At 43.4% G+C, this 14,802-nt stretch overlaps 2 protein-coding genes across 5 annotated transcripts in view; both read right to left on the reverse strand.

Annotated features, from left to right (window-relative positions):
• MTARC1 (mitochondrial amidoxime reducing component 1) overlaps nt 1-2,470 on the reverse strand; it is a 29,435-nt gene extending 26,965 nt beyond the window's left edge. For both annotated transcript variants that reach the window (XM_054520079.2, XM_002809431.3), the window contains exon 1: nt 161-2,470. In XM_054520079.2, the coding sequence (XP_054376054.1) occupies nt 161-435 (275 nt within the window). In that variant the 5' untranslated portion in view covers nt 436-2,470. The remainder of the gene's footprint in view (nt 1-160) is intronic.
• Nucleotides 2,471-2,558: 88 nt separating this feature from the next.
• The window catches only part of MTARC2 (mitochondrial amidoxime reducing component 2), a 43,502-nt gene continuing 31,258 nt past the window's right edge, over nt 2,559-14,802 (reverse strand). For 2 of the 3 annotated variants that reach the window (XM_054520088.2, XM_024237655.3), the window contains exons 5-8: nt 7,276-7,337; nt 7,116-7,187; nt 5,429-5,576; nt 2,559-3,455 (exon numbers count right to left, since the gene is read on the reverse strand). In XM_054520088.2, the coding sequence (XP_054376063.1) occupies nt 5,453-5,576; nt 7,116-7,187; nt 7,276-7,337 (258 nt within the window). In that variant the 3' untranslated portion in view covers nt 2,559-3,455; nt 5,429-5,452. Of the gene's footprint in view, nt 3,456-5,421; nt 5,577-7,115; nt 7,188-7,275; nt 7,338-14,802 lie in introns of all 3 variants that reach the window. The other variant, XM_024237661.3, reaches the window with a different exon arrangement.

Below are 14,802 nucleotides of genomic sequence, written 5' to 3' on the forward strand. Positions count from 1 at the left end.
TCCTTTTTCTCTTTGGCCTTGTCTCACCCAACTCCCAGTTTCTTTGTAATAGGAGGAAGGACCTGTTAGCAGACTCTGCAGACCTCCCCTGCGCTCCTCCCTTCTCACCCCCTTGCCCCGAGCCGGATCAGCGCTGCCCCGCGCCCGCGCTTGGCCGTACCTGTCCCGCAGGTTGCCGCTGCGCAGCCCCATGGCCGTGCACTCCGCCTCGCTCACCGGCACCCCCTTGCAGGATTTCACAGGGTAGATCCAGAGCTGCGCCACGGTGCCCACCTGCTGCAGCAGCCGCCGGCTCCGCGTGGGCCATGCGCGGCGCCAGGCGACAGCCCCCAGCGCCACCGCGGTCAGTCCCAGCGCGGCGACCCCGAGCCACCCGGGCCGGGGGTGCGCGAGGAGGACAAAGCGGGCCAGCGCGGAGGACCCGGCGGCGCCCATGGCTGGCTTCTCTGCGAGGTGTCGGCGGCAAGGCCGGAGCGCGCTGGTCGCCCCGGGCCGCTGGGGGAAGGTGCGGCCTTTGGCCCGGAGCCCAAAGGGTGGGCAGCTCCTGAACCCTTCCGGGCCAATCAGAGCAGTGCGTCCTTCTGGGGGGCGGCGCGAGGAGTGGGAGGTGGTGGCTCAGCTTCCACGTGGTCTGCGCCCCACTGCCTCTGCAACCTTCCGTCGCCTGCGCTGCAGGGCGCTGTGCCCTCCCCCACGATCGCTGCAAGTGACCAATTTATTTACTTATGTATTTATGGGGTTATTTGACCTAAAATAAACAATATACAACATTTGCAGGACAAAGCGTGATTTTGAAATTAAAAATCAGACAGCGGGCAGCAGCCTCTCTTGGGAATAGTGGAGAGCTGGTCGGCCCTGCCTGGCCTGTGCAGTGTCCAGCTCTCTGCTGCCGCCGCCGTCCCCGCAGACTGCCCAGGGGCTAAGGAGCTTCCAGAGAGTGGGGGTCTGATGAAGGAGGATGCTACCAGGCACTCCGCGCCGGCAAGCCAAGGCCAGAGTTCTCCCTGCGGCCCCTCGGAGCGGCAACGGGCGTCTGAGAGCGTCTTCTATGCGGCTGGGGCCGCTCGACTCCTACTGGCGGGAAGCCTCGAGCTGGAGCTGCATTGGCAAGGGCCTTGACTCAGTTTAACACTGCACAAGGTCCCCAGGCTGCTTCCGGCGGGAGGGAATGTCACTCGGTCCTGCAGGCACTCACCTCAGTCACTTGTCACTTCCAAATCAGGTTATATTCCAGACAACAATGTCAGCATACCCCGAACAGCGTGGTTTAGGAGTCAGGCTCCTGCTTGATGTACTAAGCTATTAAAGGAAAAAATTCCTCAGACGCTTGTTAAAAAGGTAAGGAAGACTATTCAAGGCTATTGTAACAGGGGCATCACAATAGGGGAAAGAGATTAGGCTCAACTCTGTATTACAGCAAAGACAGCTCGGGATTCATAGCCAAGGAGCGAAGTTCCTCGGGGTCAGTGAATGGAAAATCACCAAGCGGAAACATCAAGTGTAGAGGATTCTTGATAAACCCACTTAACAGGATTCTACTGAATAAGGCGAGGACTTACACACTGAGGGTGACAGATGAGGGATCTGAGCAGACATCAAGGGTGATCAGATATTAATCTGATTCCAGAGTATCTGGAAACTGACTAAGCAGGATTCTTGCTAAACTGGGCTCTGCAGGGAGTAGGGTGGCAAGGTCAAGGCCTCATGAAGAAAAGGGCTCAGAAGAGACCGAAGTTTGGTCAAGGAGAGTCTGTGTCATCCCCAGCTCAGCCATGGTCCCCTGAGCCAGGAGTGTACATTTCAAGACTCAGCCAGAATTGCCCATGCAGAGCAAGGGTGCCTTGGATGAGAGAAGCAGGAGTTCGCCAAGAGAAAAGAACAACACTCTTCCCCCAGCTGGCAACTCACTGCAGAGCAGTTCAGTGCTCAGGGAGACTCTGTCTTTATTGGCCTGAACACTTATCTGTCCTGTTTTTCTGCTCTATTCTCTTCTCTTCCAATCCCAGGTCACACGTTGTCTGTAAAGGACACAGCTCAGCAGAAGGCACGACTTGATCCTCCTTGGAAAGGCAGCTCCGGGGCACCAAATGTGCATTTCTGTTTATCTCCCTCCTGAATTCCTCTTTGAAAATTTAAGAGGAAAAAATGGCTTCCCTATTTTAATGGTTGACTTTAAAGTTCTGATTTTTCAATTTCATCACTTCCAGAATTTACCCAGGCCTACAGCTCACTTACCACTTTTACCTCACAGGGTGTGGGGGATGGTGAATTTCAGTCCCAGAACACAGCAAAGGAAAATGGAGGAGGAGGGAACAGCCAATCCTCACTGACCACTAGGAAGGCCCCTTGCAGACACTGGCCATCCTGCCACGGACAGGCCACCTGTGTGCCTGCAGCTCACAACGCCCTCGCCCCCTGCCAATGACAGAAGCCAGTGTTTGTGGAGTCAGATTGTGTCTCTGGAGGCAATCAGAAAGGGTAAGGAAAAATAAATTGCAGTGATTCAAATTCTAATATAAACAGAAAAACCCAGGAAGAAGACTCATAAATACCAAAGATAAAGCAGGATTGAGATTCACATTTATTATTTACAAAGAAACCATAAAATTGTAAGTAGGTGAATTCATCCATATACTATTTCAGTGAGTATTTTTGCTTAAGATCATACCAAAGTAGTTCGTTTCTTTGTTACAAAAAATTTTTTTGCACTGAAAAAAATATGTTCATGCTGTCTTCCTTGCACTCCTACTCTCAAAATTCCATTCTCTTTTAAATGTCATCCTCTTCTTTATCTTACTTGGAATTCCAGGTGGTATATCTGGCAGTTACACATAAACAGATTACTTTTATATGGCTTAGTAAAGGTGCAATAGAGTATTAAAACTAAGTCTATAAGAGAATTTCCATACTCAAGTACAGCCCAGATTCCACAATGCTAGAGTAAAAAGCACATGAGTGGAAAGTCAACAGGACTCAATGGCCATGTAAAGACCAATATTAGGCATTTGTGAGTGTGGTAACATGTGTCCTGCACATCAGGACACAGTGATCTGTTGCTTCCCATTTCCCCCAAAACATAGACTGATAGGTAATAAAAGGCACACATTTTAAAAACATTTTTGCAGCTTTTTAGTTGATTCATTAAACTTGCTTTATTCATCAATATTAAAGTCAGGAAGTAAAAGTGTAATAGCCATGATAACATTCAAAATAGCATTTTTGATGATGTTAATTATTTTTAAAGCCTTCAGTACCTAAAATTTATATATATACTTTCATATTCCCACCTCGAATACTTTCCTTGCATTAACCTAGAGCATACACAACTTTGAAAAGTCAAAAATCGAGATTGTTTTCCAGGGTAAAGATAGTTTAAGGCTGGATAATAAGGATTTGCTGATGTATCGTTGCCGCTGTTGTTAAGATCTCAGTCAATCCCTCCTGGTTGCTGAAGCCTGAATAAATAGTAAGAATCTCTGGTTATTTGGTTATTTATCCTACTGTTCATAAATAATTCAAACTCCCACAAAACAGTCACTTATTGAGTTTACACATATAAATGTATGGTGCAGTGCTGTGCAGAAAGCATGGTCTATTAGCTCTAACTCACATCAGCTCCCAGGCCCTACATCAGCTGACCTATCTGAGCCTTTGTTTCTCATCCATAAAATGCCTATTATTGTATCTATCTCACAGAGATCCTCTCACAGATAAAGATTACACAAGGCCTTCTGGGGAGCAAAGACAATTGGAAATTGAGGCTGAGTGAATCACAGATGTTCGTTGCCTCCATCCACTGCAAAACAGGATCTGGTTGGATGAGTTTGTGACCAAGTGATATGGAAAACCCTCAATCATTAAGGTATCTCACAGCCATTGGGCTCCCTCAGATGCAGAGAACACACGAAAGCCCTTGGCTCACACATTGATCCAGGTCCAGTCAATCATGACTGGAACAGCAGGACACAGGATCAGTTTCACTCAAGCTAGATGGCTCAGGCTTGGGTCCACTCTCCCCAAATGGGGCTTTTAGAAATGCCAGGCACTTAGGAGCTTCATAGTTTCCTCTCTAGTATTAATACTTATTGTGTTTCATCAAATCCAAGATATACCAATTGTAAGATGCACCATTATTTTATGCATCACTGATAATTTTATGCATCACTGATATTTTTCAAAAGGCATCCTGAATGTTATAAGAAGCTGACTGATATCAGAGATGTTAGAATAGGATCTCAGAACTGATGAAATATGGTTATGGTTATGCAAATACCTAGTCATAACAGTCATCAACAGAAGTGTAGCTCCTTTTTGCCCACCTCAAGGGCAAAGCCTGTGTCATCTTTATACCCACTATGGAACCTAAGACTGGACCATGATGGAATGATGGCAATAAAAAACATAACTAATATTTACTGAGCACTTTATTTGTGTTGCAATGCTGCAACTTTATATGAATTAATACTCAAGATAACTTTTGTTGCTTGTTTTGGTAAGTACTATTATTCCTACTTTGCAGCAAGGGTACTGAGACTTAAAGAGAAGTTAAACATCTCAACCAAGTTAGGAAGATGCTTGGATTACAAACCCAAGTCTATCTAATGCTAGATCTAGACCTTCTAAGCCACTATGTTACATTGTCCTTAAGGACAGTCAGGTTGTGGGTGTCAAAACTACGAAGGCAAGTAACACACGTGAGAAGCTCAGGCCAGAATCAGAGAGAAGGATGGTCAAGAGTTTTGGAGATGAGGTGACTTTAAGAACTGGGTCATGGATTTTATGAGAGAACTTGCTTAAAATCTCCAACTTGAGGTCTTCTGACCAACTTATTCCCTTAATTTGGGAGTTAGGCTTTTGACTCCAGGAGTCAGGGCTGTATTGGACACAATGAAATCAATGTGAGAACATTATTTTCTAACTCATGATTCAGGACCCAGTCACCATGATGCACTGATTTTTTTTTTGAAACTTCAATTACACTTTAAAAATACATTTGATAAAAAGCATTCAATTTAAACATTTTCCCAAGTTGATGTTGAATAATTTAAACATTTCCCCTTCTGAGACAGAAAAAATAAATACATAACTCTGAGAATGTACATAACTCTAAGAATCAGTCACCTTCATTTCCCTATTCCTTAATGATATTCTGTAATGAGCTGTGAACATATACCTGTCTTTCTGCTGAGCCTCTTCCATCAGCATTTTACCATTAAATGGGAAATACAGGTGGAGAAGGCTGAGGTAGGAGTACACAGATTACTGCAGGGAACAGAAATTAAGGGCATTTTCCAACTCCAAAGATCAGAATACAAAACTGCTCATTCTCTCAAGAATTAAAGCAGCATAACATAAAAAAAAAATTAACACAAGAAAATGCAGCAATGGCTTCAAGACAGCATACTCAGAAGCAAAGCTGACCCTTTACCATATCACCCTAGTGGATCCATCACTACACCATCCGATACACAGGGTCACCAACTCTGAGGCTTCCAATTTTTTCCACTGAATAATAGATCCCAAAAAGCGGAGACAACTTGTATAATTGCCTCTCAGAAGGATCACACAGGCGGTAGCTGAAACAAGCAAAAATTCAATCATCAGACACAAAAAGGAAATAATAATCGAAGTATTCTCAATAGAACTCAAGTTTGCCTTCCAAGTTATTTATAAATACACACCAAGAATTTTCTAAAATGTTGATAGAGAAGTCTGTGGACAATTAGTCAAACTGCAAATAATTCTAGTTTTTCTAGAAGTATCCTGAAAGTCTACGCAATTTCTCCATGGCTTCGGTTTAAGTCCAAAAAGAAGAAAACTTATGTGTAAGTATAAAATCAATACTTTGTCTATATGGGTACCTTTAACTTCACAACTCATTGAAACAAATGCCCCTAAAACTCAAAATGGAATGGCCCTGAACTCTACAAATCTTCTGTTTAGTGCATTTAAGCACCATGCTTTCAACCCCCTCCAGGTTTATAAGCCCAAAGCTGGGGTTCAGTGGTGAACAAAAATTCAGACAGACATGCAGTTGGCAGATGGGTCTGGACTACTGCAGAAGTTAATCTTTTTCCAGTGTCCTGTCTAAAGAAAAAAATAACTTTCACAGCATCTTAAATAATTATCACTACATTTTAAAAATCAAAAACAAAATAGAATTGTAAATCTGAAGGCATCATGAAATAACCTCTTCTCTAAGCTAAACCCATTGGAAACAATCCACAAAACAGAGGAAAGAGAAACAAAATAGAATACAGCTCCAAAGAATGTTAAGCCTAAATCATTGTCTTCGTTGGGAACTAAAGTCAGCCAAACTTCTTTAAATAACAAAACAAAAGAGAAATCCTTAGCATAAAAGAAGCTCCTTGGTAAAAAAGCTCTGACAACCCATTACATTCATTTTTTTCTAATATTTCATTATGCAGTTTCAATTATTCTCATATTCCTTGATATTGATTCTAATAAAGGAATTTGAGTTGCAATAAACATGATTAAATAAAGTATTTGAGGCCTAAATTTGGAAAGACATATAAATATTATTAAAAATTGATATGAGAGATATTCAAATTTCAAAATGTAGTATTACAGAATTAAAAGTTTATCAAAGCTGGGCACAGTGGCTCATGCCTGTAATCCCAGCATGTTGGGAGGCAGGTGAATCACTGAGGCAAGGAGTTTGAGACCAGCCTGGCCAACATGGTGAAACCCTGTCTCTACTAAAAATACAATAATCACCCAGGCATGGTGGCACACACCTGTAGTCCCAGCTACTCAGGAGGCTGAGGCAGGAGAATCGTTTGAACCCAGAAAGTGGAGGTTGCAGTGAGCTAAGGTCACGCCACTGCACTCCAGCCTGGGGGACACAGTGAGACTCCTCTCAAAAAAAAAAAAAAAAAAAGTTTATCCAAAGCGCTAGAGGATCCATCCAGAAAAAGAGAGGAAGCAACAGTGTTCTCATTAACCAATAGACACAAATCAGTCAGAAGGTAGAGTTGAAGGTGCTCCGGAGAGAAAGGTCATATCTTCCCTAAAGCAGACATAGCAGCTAAACCCATAGGTAGTTCTGGGGTGAAGATAATATTTGAAATGCACTGGCCGCTGTGGTATTCTACCTCTTCAGGGTGTCCAGTGGCTCTTTCCTGTCTATGACTCCAGCGTCTGGGTCCACCGTTGTCAAAATACACCTGTTATGCAATAACCAAGGGTTAGGTGATGCTTAGGAACCAATGAGTGGGCCACACCGCAGTCCTGGGGTCTAGCTAGGCTCCTTACCTGGGGCATGCCATTACCTTTTTCACTTCTACACTACCAATTAGGAGTTCATCCCAGGTATCCTAAGAGAAAAGAGAAAGTCATCTTTTAAATGGTGGCTTCATTAGTCTTTGAGTCTGTTTATTCTTCGGCTCATATTAAGTATGAAACTATTATAGCAGAAGAAAGCAGCACAAGGTGACACCAAGAAATATCTCCCAGAGGACTCAAAGGGAGGCAGCATGCTGGCAACTTCAGGTCCACCTCTTGACTCCCAGTCTCAAAACCCTGATTCCATCATCGCAGGGATGACAGATCTTCTATAGGGTGCAGTTTGCCATGAGAGTCATAAATTAACAGGAAAGTCAATGTGTAGATATACAATGAGAAATGTATAACTTGCAAGACAAGACCACACTTTCCTTATAGCTAAGCTGCAGTGGAACCCAAGTTACAATCTGAAGGTTCTTTGAAGAGTGGGGACATCACCCAAGAGAAGGCAGTCACGATTCACACATTCATTGCTGCCACCTTCACAGACAAGCAGCCTGCTAACGGGGTCCTGATCCCACTGCCACTGACTGTGCCTTGCCTTCCCACCCTTGAACGTGGGCACCACCAACACTTGCCTCAGGGATGAACTCAATCCTCACAACTTTGAGGGAGGCGCTATCATGAGCCCCATTTTACCCAAAGAAATGGAGGACTAGAGAGATACAAAATTGTCTCAAGTTCACACTGGAGGATGTAAAGCAGCTGGGTTTGAAATCTTACTGATTCTGAAGGTAGGACTTTGAACCACTCAGCTTTTAACCATATATATGTTTATATGTGCACACACACAAATACAGAAACATATATGAGGAATATAGAGATTGTATCATACATATAATATGATTTGTTTTTATACACACACACACACACACATAAATATACATATATAAGGTGGTTATATGGATTATATTGTAGGGAGGCAAAATATCACCTCTACGCTCTTAGGGTTTTTCGGCTGGGCCTGATAATTAAATTGACATTAGATAGATCAACAGGAGAAATGCATACATATTTATTTAATATAACTTTTACGTGGCACTGGAACCTTCATGACAAAATGAAGATGCAATTAGAGTTGGACACTTACATTATATGCAGAATTGGGCAAAGATGTGGCAGGACTAGGGCACTTAACTGGGTAGAGAGGGACAGGGAAGATGAGGATTGGCTTGACAGGATTTGTACAAATTTCCCTCAGCCTCAACTTTTTGTCCTTGATGATAAGCATGACACTTTCCTTCTGGTATTGGGAGACATCTTTTACACAGGAATTTCATCTCCTGCTTTTAAGAAACAGAAGGAAGGGCAGAGTGATCTTCTTGCACCTCTGTTTTTCAAGTGTCCTTAACTCAAAAAAGTCAATATGCTGGGGCGGCATATTTTGGGTTCATGTGATCTTAACTCCTTCAATATTACATATACACGTATAACATGATATGGTTTGGATCTGTGTCTCCACCAAATCTCATATCGGATTGTAATCCCTACTGTTGGAGGTGAGACCTGGCGGGATGGAATTCAATCATGGGGGTGGATCTTTCATGAATGGTTTAGCACCATCACCTTGGTACTGTTCTCGTGATAGTGGGTGAGTTTTTGCGAGATCCGGTTGCTTAAAAGTGTCTGGCACTTCCCCTTCACTCTCTTGCTCCTGCTTCTGCCATGTAGGAAGCTGGACCCCCTTTGCCTTCCACCATGATTGGAAGCTTCCTGAGGCCTCCCCAGAAGCAGAAGCCGCTATGCATCCTGTACAGACTGCAGAACCATGAACTGTTTTTCTTTCTTTTGTTTTTTTTTGAGACAGAGTCTCACCTGTTGCCCAGGCTAGAATGCAGTGGCGCAATCTCGGCTCACTGCAACCGCAACCTCCGCCTCCCAGATTCAAGCGATTCTCAATGCCTCAGCCTCCTGAGTAGCTGGGATTACAGCACGTGCTACCATGCCCGGCTAATTTTTGTATTTTTAGTACAGATGGGGTTTCGCCATGTTGGCCAGGCTGGTCGCGAATTCCCAACCTCAGATGATCCGCTCAACTCAGCCTCCCAAACTGCTGGGATTACAGGGTGTAAGCCACCGCACCCAGCCTAAACCTCTTTTCTTTATAAATTATCCAGTCTCAGGTATTTCTTTATTGAAATGTGAGAACAGACTAATACATATATCCAGACAGATTACAACTTTTTGACTTTACGATGTGTTTATTGGGAGGTAACCCCATGGTAAGTCAAGAAGCATCTGCACACGGGAGGGGGTGTATGTAGAGCTATATAAAGGTTGCAGGCCCCTCCGTGAATAGGGAGGCCATCTGTATTCTTTACCTTTAAGGCACCACGCCTGTCTCTGCTGATACCTACTGATTTAAGGTTTGAATTTCACAGGGCAATCCTCTGTCCAGGTCTCAAGGTAGGAGGCATGGGGGTACGGGGCCTCACTACTGCCTCCATAAATCAACAGCATAGACTGTGAGTCTAAGGAATTCGGAGAAAAAATCGTCTTGAATTAGGAACCAAAGAAACCTATTCCTAGTCCCCTGGCCCTGGCTGCTTCGCTTGGGCAGGAGGCATAAGAGGTCTGATGTCTCTGCAGGAGGCAGAGCAGGGCAGGGGGTAGGGACTAGCCCCATAACTTTTCTCCCTCTGCCGCTGATGACCAGGCCATGTCTGGTCCTCCTTCAGTGGTAAAACACCCCCTCCAACCCCCTCCCGGGCCTATAGTGGTGATTCAGCAAATGCAAATGGTTCTCCGGTACCTAACCGGGTCTTCAAACTCAGAAATCTCCTACAGGGCATGACCACAGCTACAGACTAAAGTAAGGCGGTCTCCATATGGATGCACTGGGTTCTAAACCATCCTTTAGGAAACTGCTGCTTTGTGGAAATAAACGCCACGGTCCAACCAACCAGTTGAGGATAACTGCGTGCACACATCATGTGTAAGGAATGGAATCGCTATGTCCTTCTCAGGACTTATTACAAGCACTCCTAGCCAGCAACTTATTGCGAAAAACTACAAGACAACCACAGTGGGTGGCTAACCTCCTGGCAGATCGTGACCTCCACGATGGGGTGTGACCCAGGAAGGCAGCTACTGTACTGGGAAGTAAAGATCAGTGGGTAACCTGGCCTGAGAGGCAGCCAGGAAGGCTGGGCACACACCACACGAGGGCGCTGTGGACCCAGGAACGGAAGCCGACCCAGCCGCCCAGTGCTGAACGGACCCTGGCTCTCCAAGTATCTTCCGTTCAATTCCTTGTGTGTGAGAGCTGAAGAATTTAAGATTTCCAAGACACATAACGGTGGCAATTCTGCGTCGTTATTATGATAGAAGGCAGGGAGTCTGACAAATTCAGTTAGTCATCTATTCTCACTGTTAGACAACCACAAGGCCGCGTTTAAAAGAGCAAATTGTCTGGATTCGTAAGAATCGTCCGCAACACCCCCAAATGCCAGCTCTAGTTACTTCCTAAAATATTAATCACCACCTATAATCATATATATTCTCAACCTAATCTGATCATTGTCAGCATTTTGGTGTAAAGCATTATTTGCAGTAAAAAAATTAATCACCACCTATAATCATATATATTCTCAACCTAATCTGATCATTGTCAGCATTTTGGTGTAAAGCATTATTTGCAGTAAAAAAATACTATCCTAATTAAGTTTAAATGCAATTATTAATTCAGTTATTTAAAATAATAAATTGTATACTATTAAAATAAATTTAATAATGCATGAAATTAAAATTTCCATTACATTCTACTAGACATACAAAGAGTGAAATACGCTATTCAGCAAGTTCCAGTGTCTTCTCAAAGGAAGACATACACGCAACCAACAAGCACATGAAAAAATGCTCAGTATCACTGATCACTAGGGAAATGCAAATCAAAACCACAATGAACTACCATCTCACACCAATCAGAATGGCTATTACTAAAAAGTCAAAAAATAACAGGTGGCGAGGCTGTGGAGAAAAGGGAATGTTTATATACTGTTGGTAGGAATGTAAATTGGTTCAACCACCATGGAAAGCAATCTGGAGATTTCTCAAAGAACTTAAAATAGAACCATCATTCAACCTAGCAATCTCATTACTGGGTATATACCCAAAGGAATATAAATCATTCTACCACAAAGACACATGTACGCATATATTCATCACAGCACTGTTCACAACAGCAAAGACATGGAATCAACCTAGATACCTATCAACCGTGGACTGGATAAAGAAAATGTGGTATACATACACCATGGAATACTATGCAGCCATAAAAAAACACAGATTATGTCCTTTGCAGCAACATAGATAGAGCTGGAGGCCATTATTCTGAAAGAATTACTGCAGGAACAGAAAACCAAATACCACATGTTCTCATTTATAAGTAGAGGCTAAATGTTGAATACACATGGATACAAAGAAAGGAAGAACAGACACGGGGGCCTACTTGAGGGTGGAGGGTAGGAAGAGGGTGAGAATTGAAACACTATCGGGTACTATGCTTATTACCTGTCCGACAAAATAATCTGTACACCAAACCCCCAGCAACACACAATTTACCTATATAAAAAACCTGCACCTGTGCCCCTGCACCTAAAATGAAAGTTGAAAAGATAAAAATAAATAAGTAAATAGGTAGAGAAAAAGATTCCAGGGGTCTTCCCTAAACACAAAATCAGCTCAAGACGCTTAGTGCATCCCCTGCTGGTAATCAACCTTTCTGCAGTTTGCCTAAATCCAGGCCCCAATGACATTTACTTAGAGTGATGGGATAAAACCATGGAGTTTTCAAGATGAAAGAAGCAAGGAAAGGAAGAGGAAAAGGCAAGGAGAAAGGGGAGTACCATACACAAGGGGGTGAGCGCTGAGGAAATAATCCTGAGGATTTGCTATGAATGAATGTGTGCACATCTTGTAAATACTAAATTAGGACTAGAGGGTTTTCTATCACAAGCAGCACCCAGAGAGAGAAGTGAAATAAGGGTGGGGCGGGTGGGTGCTGTGGAGCACACAACTGAGGGTGTTTGTCTGTTTGAAACCTTCATAGATCCATATAGGCATTTGACAAGCAAAAAATTGGATGTATGAAACTTAAAAGGTAACTACTAATAGAGAGTCTCCCTCCCTTTTTTCCTGTCTCTCTCTCCATAGATGTATATGAATGTGTGTACACACACACACACACACACACACACACGGGTCTATATAGACACACAGATGCATGGCTAAATCCACACAGAGAGAGGAAGTAGATACAGATGTAGATAATATATATCTCTTCCTATATAGTCCATCTCTCTATGTATAGCCAGACAGAGAGAGTACACAGTCAGGTGAGAATGGAGGCCAAGGTGAGTTCTTAAATACCAGCTAACCACAGAAGGACAAGACCACTGAGAGTGAGGTGGAAAGAGCCTGCATGGCCTGCCGTGGCAATGGGCTATGAAAGACATCACTTGTAAGAGCACAGATCAGAGCAGCAGTTCAAATTAGATCCAGGCCACCAAGCCTTTGGGAGCCTGTTCCTCGAGGCTCCTGCCACCACTGTCCTGGCCCCTTCATCTGCTTAATCTCTGTCACAGGATTGGTGCCTCCCTTTCGCTGCTCCTGGTTTTCTACACATGTGTTTATGATATTGTGTTGTACGCACAATTGTTAGAAGCAACTTTAAACTATTTTGTGATAAGTCGAGGGAATAAGTAAATAAACAAGACTATTCTGTTTCTAAATCCATAGCAATTTTTCTGACTTGGTATCAATGACTCTACATGATTATAGAAAGCTCAAAGTCACCCACTGGAGACTGGCTAAATATACATGGGACACATGTGCAATAATCATTATTCGGGTATTAAACAAGGGTGTGCCCAGCCTAGACAACATGACATAATCTCGTCTCTACCAAAATTACAAAAATTAGCCAGGTGTGGTGGTATGTGCCTGTGGTCCTAGCTACTCAGGAGACTTGAGGCAAGAGGATGGCTTCAGCCCAGGAGGCAGAGGTTGCAGTGAGCCAAGATCATGTCACTGCACTCCAGCACAAGGCACATTTTATATGTGTGTGCATATGTGTGTGTGTGTGTGAGGATGATTCCATTTACATAAAAAATCTGTATGCATAGCTATGTGTATACATTTATAGCAATAAATCTGGAAGGCTCCTCACCAAGATTTAAACATTATTTGTTTTTCATAATAAATCTTAATTTTCTTCTTTTGCCTTTTTTGCTTTATTTTTTATAAGAGGTATAATCCCAACAGCACATCTTAAAAATAATTTTTGTCTAGTTTATTAGATTCTCTGTGACATCAGATACATGATGTCTTTTCCAACACCAATTTTGCAATTCTCTGACACCAATTGGGTGTCCAACAATTCAACTCAATTCTGACACTCACTACTAGAAGCAGGTAGAGATCCCTTAGGTAAGGGCTCAGTCCTACAAGAGTGCCCCCCATCCCAGATGCCAGCCAAGTCCAGGCCACCCATGCTTTTCACCAACTGGCTATAAATTGAGGGGTCCTACAACCCCCTCCTAAGGTTTGACAAGTTTCTAGAATGACTCCCAGAACTCAAAAAAGGCTTTACTGTTGTTCCTGACTTATTATAAAGGACGCAACTCAGGAACAGCCCAATGGAAATGCTGTCTAGGGCAAGGGATGGGGATGGGGGCTCTCCGAGTTTTCATGCCCTCTCCGGGTGCACCAACCTCCCAGAACTTCAATGTGTTCTCCAACTCAGAAGCTCTCCAAACCCCATCTTTCAGGGGTTTTTTGGAGGTTTCATTTCGTGTAAATGATTGATAAAATCATTGGCCATTAGTGACTGAACTCAACTTCCAGCCCCTCTCCCTTCCCCTGAGATCAGGACTGGGTGGGGCTGAAAGTCCCAACCCTCTAATCATGGCTTAGTCTTTCTGAGAACCAGCTTCCATACCAAAGCTGTCTAGGGGCACCCCTCTTTCCCCAAGTCATATCACTAACATAAAGTCAGGTATGATTGAAAGGGGCTTGCTATGAATGACAAAAGAAACTCCTCTTACCCCTGTCACTCAGGAAATTCCAAGAGCTTAGGAGCTCATGCCAGGAACCAGAGACAAAGACCAAATATATATTTCCCATTATACCAAAGTTAAATGATCTCAAACCAAAAGTTATTTTCTCTATTCTTAAGACATACAAGCTAATGAATATTCCTTAATGTCATATTTCAAAATTTAATCACTCTTCTTATAAAGAAAGACCATGCCATGGTTCCCGCAATTGGATCCAGTTCATATCAAGCAAGTCTTCAGCATCCACTGCCCCCAAACACACACACACACACACACACACACACACACACACACCCTGCCCAGAGTGCTTCTTTCTCACTGGGATCCTGCAAGTCTGATGTCCTTACTTCAGCTGCAGTCCTCTACCTACTGTAGCCTTGATCCCACTTGGCTGAGACCCTTGCAGGCAGACACAGTGAGGTCAGCTCTGTAATCTTAG

The sequence above is a fragment of the Pongo abelii genome, chromosome 1, assembly GCF_028885655.2.
Source record: "Pongo abelii isolate AG06213 chromosome 1, NHGRI_mPonAbe1-v2.0_pri, whole genome shotgun sequence".
Classification (NCBI taxonomy): Eukaryota; Metazoa; Chordata; class Mammalia; order Primates; family Hominidae; genus Pongo; species Pongo abelii.